The sequence below is a fragment of the Caenorhabditis elegans genome, chromosome I (genome assembly GCF_000002985.6).
Source record: "Caenorhabditis elegans chromosome I".
Taxonomy (NCBI): Eukaryota; Metazoa; Nematoda; class Chromadorea; order Rhabditida; family Rhabditidae; genus Caenorhabditis; species Caenorhabditis elegans.
The window spans coordinates 13,435,215-13,454,988 of record NC_003279.8 but is presented as its reverse complement, the minus strand read 5'-3'; the positions used below and the strand labels follow the sequence as shown (position 1 = coordinate 13,454,988).

Genomic DNA, 19,774 nt, shown 5'->3' with positions numbered 1-19,774 from the left:
GAAGAATAAGGTTTTGAGTAACATTGTTGAATGGAGGTTACTTGGAGGTTTTACAGCATTTTTATACTAAAACGGTGGAATTTGAAGCATTCAAGTAAACGTTTCTTTAATTATTATGAGAGTTTTTTTGTTTTTCACATTGAATAATATTGTACTGTTTGGATAAACAAAATTATAACATTCAAACCGGACACAGGTGCGCCCAATTCGCCAGCTTCTACTAGAGAGTTATTCACGGTGGTTCAGTTGCTAGATGGGTGCAAACGCGCTCCACCGAACAAACGTGCATAACTTGGCCAGGAAGTACAAAATCTGCCTCTTCCTATATTAAATCCTGAAATTGCATTCTTGACAGAAATAAAAAATAAGGGCACGTTTTCGACATGGGGTGTCCCGAGAAATGTGACTGCACTTTGAGAGCTTATATCTTGGCTTAGGATTGGCGGTTTTTGAGCAATTTGTTTCAATAGCTTACAAAATAAAAAAGCGCCTTCCATCGTCATCATTGTGGGGGGCGCTTTTGGGAAGGCTAAAACACTGATTTGAGCGGGATTCTGGAGTATGGTCGAAATGGATGTATTCTTTGTACTGACGAATTTCATGTTTTTTCAGCCCCAAATCTTCAGTTTTTCTGACATTTGGTTCCAATTTGTGCGCAAGAGAGAACTTCGTATTTCCAATTTTTTGAAACTATTTTGAAAAAAATTGGCCCACTTTCCAAAATGTAGACCATCATTCAATTTTTGCAAAATCAAAAAGATTAATTAAACGTGAAAAACTTTTCTACCACTCTCTCTCTTTCTCTATTTTTGGTGATGAATTCGATAATTTTCATTTCTTATTTTTAATAACGTGAGGAAAACTCAATTTTGAAGACTTTTCGAGATTTTTACTGTTTCCCTAATCTAATTGAGGGCCGCACTTTTTGAACATGTTGGCTACTTTTAACCTGACTTCCAGCAGGACAGGCTGGAGGCCTGCAATGCTATTGTTTTTCAGTCATACCCAAAAATCAAGGATTAGGGCCGCCTTCTTACTCTTTGAAACTTTAGGCCTTTTCTATCCCTACTCCCAGCAGAGCAGGCTGGAGGCCTTCTCTGAGAGGTATGTTTCTATAACTACGTATGTTTTTGGAAAGGTAATGAAAAAGGTCACCTAGGTCAGTTAACCGGATTGAGGGCCGGAGGCCCGAATACACAAAAGTATTGGACAGCCGTTAAGCCTATACTGAGCCCAAAAACTCGAGTTGGGGGCCGCAGGCCCGAATACACGAAGAAGTGTTGGAGATCCGTCAAGCCTATTCTTAGCATAATAATTCAGTTCGAGTGTCGCAAGCCCAAATAGACGCAGAAGCGTTGGACAACTTTTAGGCCTATTCTGAGCCCAATAATTCATGTTGAGGGCCGCACGCCCGAATACACATAGAAGCGTTGGACAACTGTTGAGCCTATTTTAAGCAAAAAAATTTGAAAAGTGGCAATTTTTATTTCTAAAATTAATATTAAACTAAATTTGGCCGGTCTTGACAAACTTCAGCACATTTACTTGGCATTTACTCAACACTTGACTAAACTTTAATAAAGCGAATTATTCTTGAGTTACTCTACGCCGAACCAAACTGCGAAGCCTAGCAAATCTCCGATTTGCTAGTCGAAAATTCATCACAATTAAAGATAGATAATTTCGTTGCGGTCATTTCTTATATGCATCGCAAAATCGATTTTTTTGCCGGAAATTTTCAATTCCGGCAGTTTGCCGATTTGCCGGAAATTTTCATTTTCGAAAATTTGCCGTTTTGCCGGAAATTTTCAATTCCGACAATTTGCCGATTTGCCGGAAATTTTCATTTTCGAAAATTTGCCGTTTTGCCGGAAATTTTCAATTCCGACAATTTGCCGATTTGCCGGAAATTTTCATTTTCGAAAATTTGCCGTTTTGCCGATTCGCCCCTGCTACAAACTATAAACGGATTCAATTGAAAATTTCGAATTTTTTTCGATTTTGGTTGAGGCTAGAGCCGGACTTGTAGTTTGTAGTCTTAACCTTTGTCTATTGAAATTTGTAGTTTGTAGTGTTAACGCCCACACTACAAACTACAAATCTGATACATTTTCGGAGGAAAAAAATAACGAATCAAAAAAAAAATTGTGGAAAAATTTTATTAAAAAAAAAAAATTAAAAAAAAAATTTTAGCAATATTTTGGCAAATCGAATAAAAAATTTAAAGTCTCTTAAGCTATTACAAAATCATAGATTTTCACAAAAAAATTCAATTTTTCTTCTTGCAACACGTGTCCTCTCGGAAGAATTTCTTGTCGCATTTCTTGAAACTGTGTAGAAATTCGCCCTTTTCACAACTATTCGACATGTTTAACATGTTACGGTAACAACTGATGACGTGGCACGATGCGTCCAGCTGGGAAAAAATATAATTTTTGTAAAAAATGTACAATTTTGGAGTTTTTGAAAATTTCGAAAAAAAAAATTTTGGATATTTTTTTTTGAAATTTTGAAATTTTATGAAATTCAATTAATTTATTCTTTTTTCATTCATATCATTTGTTTCTCGGCAACTTAACACAAATTTTGAAATTTTTGGAGTACTGTAGCTTCAAAAGTACGCAAACACCGATCGATGCACCATGATCTACATAAAAATGCAGAAAGCTGTTAGAAATGGAAAAAAGTTGGTTTTGGGGTAAAATGTGATGTGATGAATTTGAATTTTGGTACAAAAAATTTGAAAAACTTTCGGATTTTGAGAAAAATTTGAAAAAAAATTTTTTTTTGGAAAACTTGTCCTTTTTTTGGAGAAATTTTTTTTTCAAAAAACGTACTCAACCTATATATTCTGAAATAGGCCAATTTTTTAGTGTTTAAAGATCAATTTTGAGTTCTCTAACTACAAAATTGCCCATTTTAGAGGAGTTTCAAAATATTGGATTTTTGCCATAAATTACCCATTTTTGCCATTTTTGCCACTTTCTAATGTTTTTTGACGGGTTAAACCTAGTTTTTCTGAATTCTGCATATATGAATTACCCGTTTTCAACAAATTTAGACAACTTTTTATTTTTGCCCATTTTGATTTTTTAGCCTTTTTTTTTTTTTTTAGCCTTTTTTTTTGGGCAAAAAAAAATTTCTAAAAATGCTCCAAACTACTATATTCTAAAAAAGGACAATTTTTTAGTTAGAATTCGAATTCAGAAATGAAAAATTCAAAAAATTTTCGGATTTTGAAAAAAAAATTTGTTTTGGAATTTTTGGAATGAAAAATTTTCAAAAAATTTTCAAAAAAGTACATACCTCCAACGGCGGAGCCAACATATCCATAGAGCTCTTTTTCCTCAAAACGGGCGGTTCAGTTCCATCAGCAACCGGTGCCGAAAATACGATAGCGAAAGTTACGAGTAAAATTAGAAAATTTTTCAACATTTTTTTTTGGGAAAAAACTTTTTCTCGGAAAATTTGAAATTTTTCACAAACCTCGATTTCGTATTTATATAGGTACACACATGTCTCATTTAACATTTATTGTACCCTTTTTTGATTGATTTTTCCTTAAAAAAAACTGACAAACAAAAGGGGGGACACACCACTGAAGTGATCAATTTCTAAAAGGTTTTCGAAAAAAAAAAGTGTTTTTTTTTTGGAGAACTAAGACATCAGGGATCACGTTTTTAAATTTAACCTTAAAATGCATTTTACCGAAAAAAAATTTGGCGCCAATAAAAAGTGCCAAAAATCCAATATTTTGAAACTCCTCTAAAATGGTTCATTTTGAAGTTAGAGGACTCTAAATTGATCTTTAAACACTAAAAAATTGTCCTTTTTCAGAATTTGATACTTTGAAGAAAAATTATTTTTTTGCCCAAATTAAAAAAAGGACAGTCATTGGCTAAAAAAGATGGCTAAAAAATGAAAATAGGCAAAAATAAAAAGTTGTCTAAATTTGTTGAAAACGGGTAATTCATATATGGAGAATTCAGAAAATCTAGGTTTAACCCGTCAAAAAACATTAGAAAGTGCAAAAATTGACAATTTTGAAACTCCTCTAAAATGGGCAATTTTGTAGTTAGAGAACTCAAAATTGATCTACAAACACTAAAAAATTGCCCTTTTTTTAAATTATAGTAGTTTTGTACAATTTCCGAAAAAAAAAATTTTCCCAAATTAAAAAAAGGACAGTCATTAGATGGCTGAAAAATCAAAATAGGCAAAAATAAAAAGTTGTCTAAATTTGTTGAAAACGGGTAATTCATATATGCAGAATTCAGAAAAACTAGGTTTAACCCGTCAAAAAACATTAGAAAGTGGCAAAAATCACAATTTTTAAACTTTTCTGAAATGGTTATTTTCAAAGTTAGAGGACTCAAAATTGATCTACAAACCCTGAAAATTCCCCTTTTTCAATTTCTAATGGTTTTGTACGTTTTCAGAAAACATTTTTTTTTGCCCAAAAAAGGACAGTCTTAAAAAAAAAAGAAAGACTAAGCCTAAACCAAATCCTAAGCCTAAGCTGAAGCCTGGGCCTAAGCCTGAGCCTCAGCCTAAAACTAAGCCTAAGCTTAAGCCAAAGCTAAAGCTTAGGGATAAGCTAAGCCTAAACCCGCACAGAAAATTGTTATTTTTCTTTATAATCATGGAAGTACGTAATATTATTAAAGCGGCTAGGTCTAATTGAAAAGTTCTGTTCAATTTTCAAACCTAAGCAATTTGAAACTCTGGAAAAATCTAAAGAAAAAGGAGACTACAAACTACAAAAACGGGTTGATTTTTCAGACAGCTTCATATAATTTTTTAAAAAAGTGATACATAAGAGGGGGAGAAGAAGATCAAAAGTACCATTTAAAAAAATAAGAATGCAGCAGGGAATGGCAAATTGTGTGCAAAAAACATTTTGTTGGGGGGAATTTAAAATTTTCAGACACCAGAGGGGCTTACTTCAAAAAAAAAATTTCAAAAAAAAAATTAATGTGTACATAAGATCCGACAAATGAGATAAATGTGAAAATAAATAAATTAATTAATCGAATTTTTAGTTTTGTAGTTTGTAGTCTATTCAACTGTTGGCACTAGTGGCTCCAGCTGGACTTCAGCTTTTTCAGCCTTTTCAGCTTCAGCCACGAGTTCAATTTCTTCGGCGATTTTCGGGATTTCTTCGGGTTTTTGAGCATTTGGAGCATTTGGAGCATTTGGAATATCAGCTACAGCCTCATTTTCATCCTTCTCCGGAATTTTTCCATCAATATCCACTTCAATGAGAAGCTCTTCTTCTTCATCACCGCGTTGACCACGTGTTCCACTTATATCCACAAAGCCGATGCCAATATGATCGTTGGAAATGTCGGCGGCGGCTCTGAAAAATAGAAGAAAATGTAGTTTGTAGTTTTTTTTAGGTAGACTACAAACTACAATATTTTTTGGAACAAATTTAAGATAGCAGATTTTTCAATTTTGGGTTAAAAAATGGTGACTTTCTGTATTTTTTATAAATATTTTCAAAAGGGTCTCAGACTACAAACTACAACTTTATTTATCTTGTAGTTTGTAGTGTGTCCTCAATTTTTAGAGCTTTTTCTTCGGAAATATTGTAAAAATTATCGAATTTACACTACAAACTACAACAAAAAAATGTTTCTTCGAAATTTTTGGAATTCGTTACAAATTATTGTAGTTTGTAGTATAACTAATTACACTACAAACTACAAAAAAGATGAAAACCTTCAAATTTTTTTCCAAAAAAAGTTATTTGTAAGAAAAAAAAACTTTAAAGCAAAATATGAGAATTTTATCACATTTTTCAAATTTTTACAAGATTTCTCGAAATTTTGTAGTTTGTAGTGAACAATTTTTTCACAGAAAATCATTTTTTGTTGGAAATTTTGTAAAAAATTTTTATTTCAATAAAAAAGGCAATTTTCAAATTTTTTAATAACTTTTTTTCCGAATTTTTATAAAACATTGTAGTTTGTAGTGTGAGACTTAATTACACTACAAACTACAGAAAACTGCGATTTTTTAAAATAAATCCACGTGTCTTTTTAGCACCGTTTTTATTTCAGAAAACAGGTATTTTCACAATAGACTACAAACTACAAACGTTTCAGCCTCAATCAAACAACAATGGTTGAGGCTAAAAATGTTGTAGTTTGTAGTGTGAGCCTCAACCAAATTTTTTTTGAAAACGTGATTTTTCGTTCAAAAATCGTTTTTTTTTTCGATTTTTTCAATAAAGTTACAGAAAATTTGTCTTTTTCAAGAAAATTCCATGAAATTTCTGGAAAATTGGACAATCAACATTGGTTGAGGCCCGGACTACAAACTACAAATTTTCAGCCTCAACCAAACAACAATGGTTGAGGCTAAAAATGTTGTAGTTTGTAGTGTGAGCCTCACTTAAAACAAAAATTGGATTTTCGATTAAATTTTGTCGTTTTCCGATGCTTTTCGCTGAAATCTGCAGGTTTTCATCGATTTTCTCAATTTTTTTTGTTGGAATATAAATTGGATTTGTGCTAACTAGGGAATATTGTTAATAGGGGAATTGCTAGGAAGACACAACAAACTTTAAACGACAGATGAGGTCTTTGGCTACAAAAATCATTTTTTGGAATCTGCTAAACTCTGCCCCAAAGCTGAAATTTTCGGCCTTAAAAAGTAGTCCTCTTTTTGCTCAAAATGCCGTTTTTCGTGTGTAGAAGTGGCTACATAAAAGTTTGGCACTGCAGCCGCCGTTCGAATGGCCGATTGGTGAACTCTCGTGCTCATTAATCTAAAGGTCACGGGTTCGTTCCCCACTAGGTATTAATTTTTTTTTTGAATTTTTCCTCTAGCATGAAAAATGCACAAAAACACGGTTTCTTCCGTTTTTTGGTAACTTCGGAATAAATTTTTTGGTTCCTGGTAATCATAAAAGTAATTTGGAAACTTTTTGGAAGTTTTCTTTTTTTGATAAATTTTCACTTTTCTCCCACCTGATATGCACATATTTTTCTTCAAAAATAATTTTTCAAAATTTTTTCAAAAAGTGTTTGGTTTGAAAGAACAGCATTAGTTTGGATATTTCTACGATTTTGGAGGATCAAATGTCATTTTTAGGAGAAAACCACTGTTGTTTTCTCTAGAGTTTTTCACGAAAAGGACCTACTTTCAAAGACTTCCAGCTCCGTTGACGGGTAAAATAAAAAAAAGTTGTCAACTGCAAAGTTGTTTCAAAAGTACCAATAAATAATCGAAGTGAAGCTTTAACATACTTAATTACTAATGCCCATATCTCTCTACCCATAAAATTTAGCAGAGTAGATTCAACTGACAATTTGTTGTGTTTTTGTGCATTTTTCATGCTAGAGGAAAAATTCAAAAAAAAAAATTAATACCTAGTGGGGAACGAACCCGTGACCTTTAGATTAATGAGCACGAGAGTTCACCAATCGGCCATTCGAACGGCGGCTGCAGTGCCAAACTTTTATGTAGCCACTTCTACACACGAAAAACGGCATTTTGAGCAAAAAGAGGACTACTTTTTAAGGCCGAAAATTTCAGCTTTGGGGCAGAGTTTAGCAGATTCCAAAAAATGATTTTTGTAGCCAAAGACCTCATCTGTCGTTTAAAGTTTGTTGTGTCTTCCTAGCAATTCCCCTATTAACAATATTCCCTAGTAAGAAATTGCAATTTTCGCCAGTCAAAAAGTGTAGTTTGTAGTCACGCTGGGCCTCACAACTACAAGCTTCCACCACAATTATGTAGTTTGTAGCCAGCAAAAAAAAAAGTGTAGTTTGTAGTTTGTAGTGTCTGTACCTCGCCCCAGACATCCATGCTCCTTGAATCGTCGATGTATAGCTGGAACACGTGTGTTCTCCAGCAAAATAGACCCGTGACATTCCATCGGAGGTTTTGAGGGGTTCCATGACGTCATCAAAGCTTGTAGTTTCAGTCCTTAAGCTCATAAATGCACCGGATCCAAATGCCAACTCATCATCATGCCAACGTGTAATATGTGCACTGATTGGAGCACGTGGACAATTATTTCCAAATGCTTTTTGAAGATTTATCATCGCATTTTGAATTATGACGTCATCGGGTAGCTCGAGCATTGCCTCTTCGCCTACAATGTAGGTACACAGTACTTTTGAGCCAGGCACTGATGACCAGATATTCATGGAGCCACGTGTTTTTCTGGAAAAAAAAATTTAATTTTGTGTAGTTTGTAGTTTGTAGTCTGCGCAACTCAACCAAATAGTCATATTGTAGTTTGTAGTCGGAGCTTATTTTTCAGTCACAATTCTTGTTTTTTTTTAAAGGAATAAATGTTATTAATGAGAGACTGCAAACTACAAATCTAATAATGTGACTTTTTGTAGTTTGTAGTTTTGTGGGAGCCTAATTAAAATTTTTTTTTTTCAATTTTGTATTTCAAAACTATTAAAAATTGATTTCTTCATAGAAAAAATGGAATTTTGTGTAGTTTGTAGTTTGTAGTCTCTGAGCCTCATCCAAATATAATGAAAATTTAAAATTATGGGTGAGGCTGATAGATTTGTGTAGTTTGTAGTCTCTGAGCCTCAACCAATTGTTTTAAAAATAAAATATTGTAGTTTGTAGTCGGAGCTTCTTAGAATAAACGTTATTAATGAGAAATTCGTAGGAAATTTCATTTTCAAAAGGCTACAAACTACAAATCTAAAAATCAGACAATTTTTTTTTCAAAAATTAAATTTTAACATTTTGTAGTTTGTAGTTTTGTGGGAGCTCCAAAATTTTTTTCAAAAAAAAATTGATTTTTATCGAAAATTTTAGGAAATGTACACACTACAAACTACCGAAAATATAAAATTTTATTACCAAAAAAAGTGTTTTTTCAGATTTTTTAGCCAAAAATAACTTTTTTTTTTTGTAGTTTGTAGTCAAAAACCTGATTTCAAAAAATTTTTTATCGGAAAAAAATTCGGTTTTTCCTAGAATTGTGTAGTTTGTAGTGTGATTCGTCACTCTTTAAAAAAACAAATTTTTTAACGAAATATTTTTTTTTAATTCCAATAATTTCGCTATGGTTGAGGCTAACAAAAATTGTAGTTTGTAGTCTATGAGCCTCAACCAAAATAGTGAAAAGCTTTTCTTCGAAAATTTGAAATTTTTTTGCTATTTTCGAGCGAATTTCAGTTTCCTTAAAGATTTTTCTTGCTAAATCTTAAATTTTGTCATCGAAAAATAGGAGAAAACGGTCAAAACCCAACGTTGTAACTAAAAATGTGACATTTTCAACACTAGTAATTGGTTGAGGCTGAGGATGAATTGTAGTTTGTAGTCTCTGAGCCTCAACCAAAATTTATGTTCTTTTAAAATACAAATTTGACGTTTTTTTCGCTATTTTCGGGCCAAGATCTTGATTTTTTAAACGAAAATTAGGATTTTTCAAAAAAAAAAAAATACTGCAAAATTCTGCGAAAAATGGTTGAGGCTAACAGAAAAAGTGTAGTTTGTAGTCTACGCCTCAATCAAATTTGAACTGACAAGATTTGGTTTAAAAATCGAATAGAAACCCGAAAAAAACAACAGAAATTTTGTTCAAAAACCTAGTTTTTCAGGGAAAAATTCGTTCGGAAAAACTTAAAAAACGACAGAAAACTTGGTGAGCCTCAGAAATTTGTAGTTTGTAGTCTTTGAGCCTCAACCAGTACGTTTTATAGTTTGTAGTCCGAAAAAACCGCTCACATATTCGGTGAAACCGTCACAAATTGATTTCTTCCACCATTTGCCGTCCAAAAAACTCGATCAAATTCGAGAATACACTTATTCACACTTCCACAGCCAATATTTCGAATTGCTTCCACTTTTTTATCGGGTAGTGAGGGAGTGAACGTCGGAGCACGCTCGTCGGCGATAATTGTTCTGGAAAATGTGTTATTTTTTATTTAAAGGTGGTGTAGTCGAATTTTTTACTACTAAAAAATTGATCTTTGATCTTAAAAATGCATATTTTTTCGGATTTTTCCGGTGAAAAACGGAGATTTTCGAATTTTTAGACTTAAAATAGCTATTTGGAAAATTTGAAAATTTGAGTTAAATTGAGTCGAAACGAGCAAAATTTTCATTGAAAAAAATCAAAAATAGAGAAATTCTGTACATTTTTCAGATTAAAATCGATATTTGGCTACAAAATTCTAAAAAAAAAAATTGAATTTTTATCACAAAAAATACACGAAAATGTATAAAACTTAAGAGAACTTGCATTTTATTGATTAAAAAGATGAAAAAAACAATAAAATTCAAGTTCTCTTAGTTTTAAACATTTTCCTGTACTTTTTGTGATAAAAATTCAATTTTTTTTTTAGAATTTTGTAGCCAAATATCGATTTTAATCTGAAAAATGTACAGAATTTCTCTAGTTTTTGAGTTTTTTCAATGAAAATTTTGCTACTTTTTTCTGGAAAAATGTGTTTTTTTCATTTTCAGCTCAATTTTTTGAAGGAAAAAAAACAAAAACTCAATTTTTCAAATTTTAAAGCCAAATAGCTAGTTTTTACTCTGAAAATTTCGTTTTTTTTTGGAAAAATCCGCATTTCCCCATTTTTCAGCGATAAAAATTCGAATTTTCAGAATGTTGTAGGCAAATATCTATTTTAATCACCTAATTGAATGAATTCCTCTAGTTTTGAGTTTTTTCAGTGAAAATTTCGCAATTTTCTTGGAAAAATGTGGTTTTTTTTTTAGTTTTTGGCGTTAATTTAAGTTAAAAATTCAATTTTTTACTGATTTTTCGGCATAAACTTATTTTTTAAAATTTCGTTTTTTTCCTGAAAAATTCAGCGTTTTCGGCAAAAAACCCCGCGATTTTCGGTTATTTTTCAATTTTTTTCTGCAATTTTTTTAACAGTGCTTCTAAAACGACTACGCTAAATTCGTTTTTTTTTCGAATCAATTTTTTTCTCGAAAAATGGCACGTACTTTTTAAGTACACCAATTGGAAGTGTAGATACTACAAAAGCGGCTTTCATTTCTTCAATATCTCCATTTTCTCGCTGAACTTTCAGTAAAACATGCTCAAATCCGCTATAATCAATATCCAAAACACGATGCTTCAGACGAATATCCAATTTTCGTTTTTCCGATAATTGTGTTAGCAGTTCGGCAATTCCTTCGGTTACTGTAATTTTATTGATGATTATATTTCATTGGATTAAGCCTGTATAGTCTAAAAATTTCAATTATCACTGTTCTAGTTAGTATTTTGACGATTTTTGACATTTTCTATCCAAAATCCAAAAATCATTCAAAAAATCAATAAATCCACGTGGATTTTGGATTATTATTCAAATTTTCGAGCGTTTTGAACTGAATTATCCGAAAATTTGAAAGATTTTCGTGAATTTTCACAGATTTTTACGACTTTATTAGGAAAAAAATTCAAAAAATCAAAAAATACACGTGAATTTTTCAATTTTCAGGAAAAGCTATTTTTCGCTAAAAATTTCCGTTTTTTCTGCAATTTTATCAATTTTTGCGGAATTTTTTTTCGCCAAAAAATTCCAAAATTGAAAATTTCCAATTTTTTCTCGAATTTCAAATGCGTTAACACGAAAATAAATAGAGAATCCAATTTTTGGCAGAAAAATTCTTTAAAAAAATTGAATTAAGTTTGTTTGACAAAATTTCAGTTTTTTTTTCGAAAGTGAAAAAAAATAGGAAATCATTTTTTTTGCCTAAAAATCGAAAATTCGTCACAATTTTCAGGTTTCTTCATGAAATTTCAAATGTTTTCCATTGAATTTTCTTCTCGTTCGATTTTTCGAAAAATCGAAAATTTTCGATTTTTTCGCACTTTTATAAAATTTTGCCAATTTTTTGTCAAAAAAAAGTCCAAAATTTAAATTTTCCCATTTTCCTTAAACTTTCAAATTCTTCAACGAAAAAATTCCAAATTTTCCATCAAATTTTGCTCTTTTCAAATCACTAACATCTCGCCGCCACTCCATTCTCCTTATTTTGCATCGAATCACACGAGAATTGCACTTTTTCCAATTGTGCTCCAACCAAATACTCCTCAAATCCCAACATAAAATTAAAAGTCGCGAATTCAGATCCCGGATGCATATATTGTTTCGCCTGTGGATGCTCATTAAGCCGTTGCCAATGATTATCAGCCGTCTCAAAAGCGTCAGCGACTTCTTCAAATTTCTCGAGTGATGTTGCAATATCCCGTTTTAATGATCTTCTGAGCACCGGATCCTGCTCCAAATTTCCTTCTTCTTCCATTTTTTTCAGCTGATTTTCAGCCATCAATGCTGTCATTCTCAACTGTTTCATTTGATTGAAATGATGCTCACGGGCTCGGGCGACGGTTTCCAGTGATTTACAAAAGTTATAATATTTGATAAGTGTTCCACGTTCACACATACTTAATAGATTCTCATAGGCTTGTTGTCGGGAAATAAATGATCCCTGATCATCACGATGCTCACATTGATGGGCTTGATAGTTTAGGGCTCCGTGAGCAGATTTATAGTGATCTAGGAATAAATGAATCTTTTCTTCGTTTAATGGACGACCCTCGACGAATACTGAGGTGAAATCGAATACTCCGTGCTCTTCGAAGTTTACCTGAAATTTTTGTTTTATTGAAAAATCCAAAAAAAAAGTCGGAAAAAAAAAATTAATTTTGTCAAATTTAACACTTATTTAATAAAAAATGTTTCACTTTTTCGTTTTCGATATCAAAAAATTGAATGTTTTGTGTAGTTTGTAGTGTGAGCTCTCACTACAAACCACAAATACTTTAGATTTGTAGTTTGTAATGAAAGATATATCACGCGGAGTGGTAAATTTCTGACTACAAACTACAAAGTTACAGGTACTGTAGTTTTTAGAGTTGAGTAAAATTTGCAAATTTTCCAACTCAGACTACAAACTACAATGTTTAACCTACTTTTATACTGGTTGAGGATTAAAAAGTGTAGTTTGTAGCCTGAGCCTCAACCAATTTTTTTTGAAAACATGATTTTTCGTTCAAAAATCGTTTTTTTTTCGATTTTTTCAATAAAGTTACGGAAAATTTGTCTTTTTCAAGAAAATTCCATGAAATTTCTGGAAAATACGTTGATCAACTTTGGTTGAGGCTCAGACTACAAACTACAAACGCTTCAGCCTCAACCAGAACAATGGTTGAGGCTAAGAACGATTGTAGTTTGTAGTGTGAGCCTCCACCAAAACGAAAATCGTCATTTTGATTAAATTTCGTCGTTTTTCGGGATTTTTTCGGTGAAATCTGCAGTTTTTCAATCAATTTTCTAAATTTTTTTCAGCAAAAATTGAATTTTTGCCAAAAAATTTGTCGTTTTTCGAGTTTTTTCGCTAATAAATTGCATTTTTTCATAGATGTTTTGGAGAAATACATTTTTCGAGTATTTTTGCTAAAATCTGCAGTTTTTTAATCAATTTTCTCAATAAAATTCGATAAACATTACGGAAAATGTTTTCCTTTTTATTGAAATTTCTGAAAAATTGGTCAATCCACTTTGGTTGAGGCCCAGACTACATACTACGAACGTTTCAGCCTCAACCAGAACAATGCTTGAGGCTAAGAACGATTGTAGTTTGTAGTGTGAGCCTCAACCAAAAAACGAAATTGATTAAATTCCGTCGTTTTTCCGGTATTTTTCGCTGAAATATGCCGTTTTTGATCGATGTTCACAATTTTTTTAAACAAAAAATGATATTTCTACTACAAATTTGCCGTTTTTCAGGTATTTTTCGCCGAAATCTGCAGTTTTTCATAGGTTTTTCACAAGTTTTTGATACAAAAATCGGATTTTTGATAAAATCTCCAATTTTTAATCAATTTTCCTCGACTTTTCCGCAATTTCCACCGATTTTCCGCACAAACCTGATGCAACAACGTGGCCATCGGTGAATCCTCGATTTTTCGCAGCGTATCACCTCCAGTCTCCATAATCTCTCCACTTTTCGATTTAAAACTGTGAATACGTCCACCAATACAATTCCTTGCCTCCAAAACGATTACATCGAATCCGAATGATTCCAGTTGGGTGGCTGCTGAAATTCCAGCTGCTCCAGCGCCAATTACAATCACTGAACGCCGATCACGGACTAGAAAACGACTGATTTTGGTGGATCTCACGTAACGACCGAAATTGATTAGTCCATGACGGGATAGATAGTGCACAATGTTCTGAAAATTGAAACTACAAACTACAAAATTTGGAAAGTAATTTATCAAAAATTCTTGAAAAAACCTCATTTTTTGCAAAAAAATAGGATTTTCAATAAACTTTCAGTTGAAAATTCGATTTTTTTAAAATGAAATTTTGCAATTTTCCCAAAAAACATTTTATTTGATTTTTCAGTGAAAAAATTTGAAATTCTTCAAAAAAAAAAAACCAGTTTTTTTTTGAAAATTCAATTTTTTTTGTTAGTTATTTCGCAATTTTCTCAAACTTTCATTCCGATTTTCTGTAAAAAAATATTCGGAAAGGAATTTTTTTCGGTTTTTTTTTGTCAAAATTCGCAAAAAAATAAGCATTTTCAATAAATTTTCAGGAGAAAATTCGATTTTTTCAATAATCCTTTTTTTTAAATTTCTATAAAAATAGCCAAAAAATATAATTTTCAACTACTTTCCAGCACTCAATCACTTTTCGCCCGAAAATTTCAAAATTTTGAAAATTTCATTCCGATTTTCTGTAAAAAAATATTCGGAAAGGAATTTTTTTCGGTTTTTTTTTGTCAAAATTCGCAAAAAAATAAGCATTTTCAATAAATTTTCAGGTGAAAATTCGATTTTTTCGATAAAAATTTCATCAAAATCCCTGAATTTGCCATTTTCATGATTGAAAATTCAAATTTTTCAGTTATTTTGATAAAAGTTTAACTATTTTCCAGCACTCAATCACTTTTCGCCCGAAAATTTCAAAAAATTTGATCATTTAATTCCGATTTTCTGTTTAAAAAAATTCAAAATTCTTAAATTTTTATTTTTAAATCTCAAATCAGAATAATAAAATATAAAATCCAATTTTCATTCTAAAAAAAAGCAAAAATTGATTGGTTGAGGCTCAGCGCAAATTGTAGTTTGTAGTGTCTGAGCCTCACCCAAGACAAAAATCGGATTTTTCACCCATTTTTCGCTGAAAACTGCGGTTTTTTAATCGATTTTCTGGAGTTTTTCATGATTTTTAGATGCAAAATCAGTGAAAATCCTAATTTTCACACCTGAATCAAGTCCAAATCCGAGTTGAACGGCGGAAAAACGTTATTTTTTTAATACTTATAATTTTAAAATTTATAGAATATAATTTTTCACGAACAAAAAAAACAAATTTTTTTTCATTTTGTAGTTTTTAATTAGATTTTTCGGTGAAAAAAATTGAAATTCTTCAAAAAACCAGGTTTTTGTTGAAAATTCAAAAATGTTTTTGGTTATTTTGATATAATTTCGCCTTTTAATTTTGAAATTTCATTTTAAATTTTTCATTTTTCAATAAAATTTAATTGTTTTGTAGTTTGTAGTCTGAACTCTATGAATATTGGCGTTTTTAACCGATTTTTGGGAATTTCCATTCTAATTTTTGCTTAAAAATTTGTATTTTTCGGGAAAAATCCATGAAATATCTGAAAAATCAGACAATCAACTTTGGTTGAGGCTCGCAGACTAAAAACTACAAACGTTTCAGCCTCAACCAAAGGTTGAGGCTATAAATGTTGTAGTTTGTAGTGTCTGAGCCTCACCCAAGACAAAAATCGGATGTTTCGACAAAAAACTGCAGTTTTTCATCTATTTTCTCGATTTTTTTAAAGTTTTAGGTGCAAAATCGACGATTTTCCTAATTTCCACACCTGAATCAAGTCTAAATCTGAGTTGAACGGCGGAAAAACGTTATTTCTGACATCCAACGCTGTGCACTCTTTCAGTGGATTGTATTGCCACGTGGCGAGCGTCGAATTTCTGAGCAGCAGGAACACCTCGACGGCTGTCTTGTGCTCCCAGAGCTCGGGGAAGAATGCCAACTCGTGATCAGTCGGGCGGTCGAATGGAAGACGGGCGGCGCTGGCGGCAGCGGCGAGAGCTGAAAAAAAAATGGGGAAATTAGACTACAAACTACACCTTTTTCCTGGAATTTTTGACACTTTAATTTAAAAAATTACAGGGAAAATTATATTAAATTCGAAGAAAAAAAAAAGAAATTGGTTGAGGCTCAGAGACTACAAACTACACTTCTCTCAGCCTCACCCAAGGTCATTTTCGAGATTTTTCCGAATTTAAATGGAAAAAATGCTGTTTTCTACCAAAAATTCTCATTTTTGACTGTGCTTTTCAGATTTTCTCAATGTAAATCGCACAACTTATTGGTTGAGGCTCACACACTACAAACTACAACATTTCTAGCCTCAACCAAGTATTGATTTTCATTTTAAATTTGGTGTTTCTGTGCGAAAACTTTAGAAAATTTTTTTTGTTTTTAACGATTAATAGCGAAAGATGCGATTTTTCTACTGAAAATCGTGAATTTTTAATGTAAAATTGCCTATTTTTGCCTTAAAAATGGATGAAAAACTGGTTGAGGCTCACACACTACAAACTACAACATTTCTAGCCTCAACCAATTTGAAAGTTGAATTTTAAAGCTTTTTTAGCAGAAAAATATGGAAAACTCAATGGTTTTTTCTTATATTTGGTGTTATTATAGCGCAAAACTGTGATTTTTCTGCTGAAAATCGTGAATTTTCGCTGAAAACTTGGTTGAGGCTCACACTACAAACTACACTCGAGCCTCTACCACCGCCATTTTTATCCAATTTTCTGCACTTTTTCCAGGATTTCCTCACCATTATCATCTATAGACGGCCCCAATTCATCGCCACGTATCTCTTCGTCCAAATACTCGGAACCCGTGTCAGACGACATATCTGAAACGCTAAAAAATCCCTAAAAATCTGCAAAAATTCGAGGTAAAAGTATTAAATTTTCAGACAAAACTGGGGGGAAAGAGCTAACGAAGAGCTGGCTAACACATAGAACTCTTCATTCTGCCAGAAACGGAACAGGGGGTACAATTCAGAAAAAGCGAGGGCGGAAAAACAAGAACAAAAAAAGAACCAAAACGGAAACCCAAGGAGCAAAAAAAAAAATTCCAAAAAAAAAAATTGAAAAAAGATAGTTCACCGTAGTTCAAGACAGAAATGTTGTGTGCTTTTTGACGCAAAAATGATCAGGAAAAATTTTGGGACGCAGGGAGGGGACTAACAAAAATAACAAAAATCAATCAATAATCATCATAATCGTCTTGGTCGTCTCCGTAATCGTCGTACATGCTGTCATTTCCCTTCGTCACTTTCAGCGTTGCCTTCGCGTTCTTTTTGTTGGCAGCTGCAGCTGGTTTTGCGGCGGTGGTGGCCTTCTGGAATGGGAAAATTTGGTAAAAATTGGAGAATTTTGGAGGAAATTTGAATATTTTTTGCGAAAATTCGCAAAAAAATCAACAAAAACCCAAAAAATTTGGGTGAAAAAACCAGAAATTAGATAACTGAGAAAGAATTGTGATTTTTTGAATGAAAACTCGTGAATTTTGAAATTTTTGACAATTTTTATTTAAAATTGACCATTTTTCCCTGTTTGGTAGTAAAAAATACCAAAAAAATTGGCAAAAATCCAAAAAATGTGCGTGGATTTTGAAAAAATCTAAATTTAAATTTGGTTGAGGCTCTGGCTACAAACTACAATATTTCTAGCCTCAACCATTTTTTGAGAATGTTCGAAATTTTGCGAAATTCGCTGAGAAGTGAATTTTTTTGGCTATTTTAGCAGAAAATATGGAGAATATTTTTAAAAAAATCGTGACTTTTCAAAGAAAAATGAAAAAATTTGAATATTTTCAATTTTCAATTGTAATTGATCATTTTTTTGACATGCTTGGCGGTAAAAAATACCAAAAAATTGGCGAAAATCCAACAAATTTGAGTGGTTTCTGAAAAAAATCTAACATTAAACTTGATTGAGGCTATGACTACAAACTACAGAGTCCTCAGCCTCAAACAAGAGTATTTTCTTCCAAATTAATCATTATTTGCTCCATTTTCGCTCAATTTTTCGGAATTTTCGCCTGAAAAATTGTAGTTTGTAGCCTTTTACACACTTACCGCTTTCGTCTTCTCGGCAGTCTTCTTGGCGGCGCTGATCTGTTGAAGGAAGGTGACCATTTTCAGGATTTCGGCGGGTGTCACTGAAAAATTCATCGTTTTTGAGGAGAATTCCTATACAGGCTTAAAATATTCAATTTCCAGAGGATTCCACGAAACAAATCTCAAAAAATCATGATTTTTCATCATTTTCCGATGCTTTTTAGACCATGGAAAATTGGTTGAGGCTCAGGCAACTTTGTAGTTTGTAGCCATAGAGCCTCAACCAAATTTCTTGAAAACGTGATTTTTCGTTTAAAAAATTTTTTTTTTTTCGATTTTCTCAATTAAATCCATGAGGAATTACGGAAAATTTGTATTTTCAAAAGAAAATTGGGCAATCAACTTTGGTTGAGGCTCGCAGACTACAAACTACAAACGTTTCAGCCTCAACCAAAGCAATGGTTGAGGCTGGAAATGTTGTAGTTTGTAGTGTCTGAGCCTCACTCAAAATGAAAATCGGATTTTTCATTAATTTTTTGTGATTGCAATCAATTTTTGGTGTTTTTCGTGGTTTTCAGGTGCAAAATTGACGATTTTTCTCATTTAGAGGCTAGAAATGGTGTAGTTTGAAGTGTGTGAGAGTGGAAATTGTGCAATTTAAAGAAACATCGATTTTTGCCACCTAAAATCACAATTTTCAATAGAAAACTGTTTTTTTTTCTCTCAAATCCGGTAAAATAGTCGAAAAATCTTGAAAATGGGTGAGGCTGACGAAAATGTGTAGTTTGTAGCGAGAGCCTCAGCCAAAGATTTTCGGCACCAAAATTTACAGTTTTCGATATTTTTTTTGGATTTTTCGAGGTTTTAGGAGTAAAAAATAAAAAATCGGTTTTTCCCAAATTTTCGTCTAAAAAATCGAATTACGAACTCTCATCAGTGACGGAAGTGAGAAGTTTTCCAATCATATCTCCATAACAGGATGCTTTACTCCGTGAAGCCAAAAATCCACCGACACGCTCTCCCCAGTACTCGAAATCGGCTTTCGACATGATATTCGCATAGGTCTTCGCTTCGTCAGTGGCTTCAGCAGAATCATCATCTCCGAACAAATCACGAGCCAACGCGAGATCATTTTTCTTCTGTATCGCTTCTTTTTCAGCCGACGTCAGTTCTCGTCCAAGTGATTCCATGGCGAATGTTGGAGCGGCTTTCAGAGTTTTCGGAGCTGCGGGAGCGGCTTTCTGTGGTGGCGGTGGTGCGTCGACGATTTTCACGGGCTCTGGAGCTGGCTCCGCACGCTTGAACGTCGACACCTCGGGCTCGAAATCGTCGTCTTCCCAGTCGGACATTGTTTCCTAGAGTTTTCTGTAATATATTATGTTGAGTTAATTGCGGGAAATGCGAGAAAAAACATGAAAAATTGAAGAAAACTGTTAAAAATTGGTTGGTTGAGGCTCAAATAGTAATGTAGTTTGTAGCCGAAGCCTCAACCAATCCCGCAAAATCATGGGAAATGATAGTTTTTGAGCATTTTCGTCGTGAAAAGTGAGTTTTTCACTAAAAAATTCGAGAAAAACCACAAAAAATTCAATTTTTTCTATCAAAATCAGGCTTTTAGGCATTGAGTGAGGCTCAAATA

The 19,774-nt window shown here is 32.6% G+C and overlaps 3 protein-coding genes and 1 non-coding gene across 4 annotated transcripts; all 4 read right to left on the bottom strand.

The window, feature by feature from the left end:
• Nucleotides 1-2,143: 2,143 nt before the first annotated feature.
• Nucleotides 2,144-3,526, bottom strand: Y48G10A.6 (uncharacterized protein). The gene is made up of 2 exons (NM_001026604.4): nt 3,307-3,526; nt 2,144-2,416 (listed from the first exon to the last, which is right to left on the bottom strand). Exons 1-2 carry the CDS (start codon nt 3,433-3,435, stop codon nt 2,270-2,272), a joined length of 276 nt encoding a protein of 91 aa, NP_001021775.1. The 5' UTR covers nt 3,436-3,526; the 3' UTR covers nt 2,144-2,269.
• Nucleotides 3,527-4,772: 1,246 nt separating this feature from the next.
• Nucleotides 4,773-16,931, bottom strand: spr-5 (Lysine-specific histone demethylase 1). Its single transcript, NM_060965.7, has 8 exons — nt 16,843-16,931; nt 15,853-16,082; nt 13,883-14,188; nt 11,958-12,600; nt 10,948-11,146; nt 9,715-9,891; nt 7,801-8,178; nt 4,773-5,359 (listed from the first exon to the last, which is right to left on the bottom strand). Exons 1-8 carry the CDS (start codon nt 16,919-16,921, stop codon nt 5,059-5,061), a joined length of 2,313 nt encoding a protein of 770 aa, NP_493366.1. The 5' UTR covers nt 16,922-16,931; the 3' UTR covers nt 4,773-5,058.
• On the bottom strand, nt 16,397-16,497 carry Y40B1B.10. Its single transcript, NR_101639.1, has one exon. It is a non-coding gene; the product is annotated as an Unclassified non-coding RNA Y40B1B.10 (non-coding RNA).
• Nucleotides 16,932-17,022: 91 nt separating the features above from the next.
• eif-3.J (Eukaryotic translation initiation factor 3 30 kDa subunit) lies at nt 17,023-19,500 on the bottom strand. Its single transcript, NM_060964.9, has 3 exons — nt 19,064-19,500; nt 18,154-18,236; nt 17,023-17,414 (listed from the first exon to the last, which is right to left on the bottom strand). The coding sequence occupies exons 1-3, from the start codon at nt 19,482-19,484 to the stop codon at nt 17,280-17,282; spliced, it is 639 nt and encodes a 212-aa protein (NP_493365.1). The 5' UTR covers nt 19,485-19,500; the 3' UTR covers nt 17,023-17,279.
• Between the last annotated feature and the right edge of the window lie 274 nt (nt 19,501-19,774).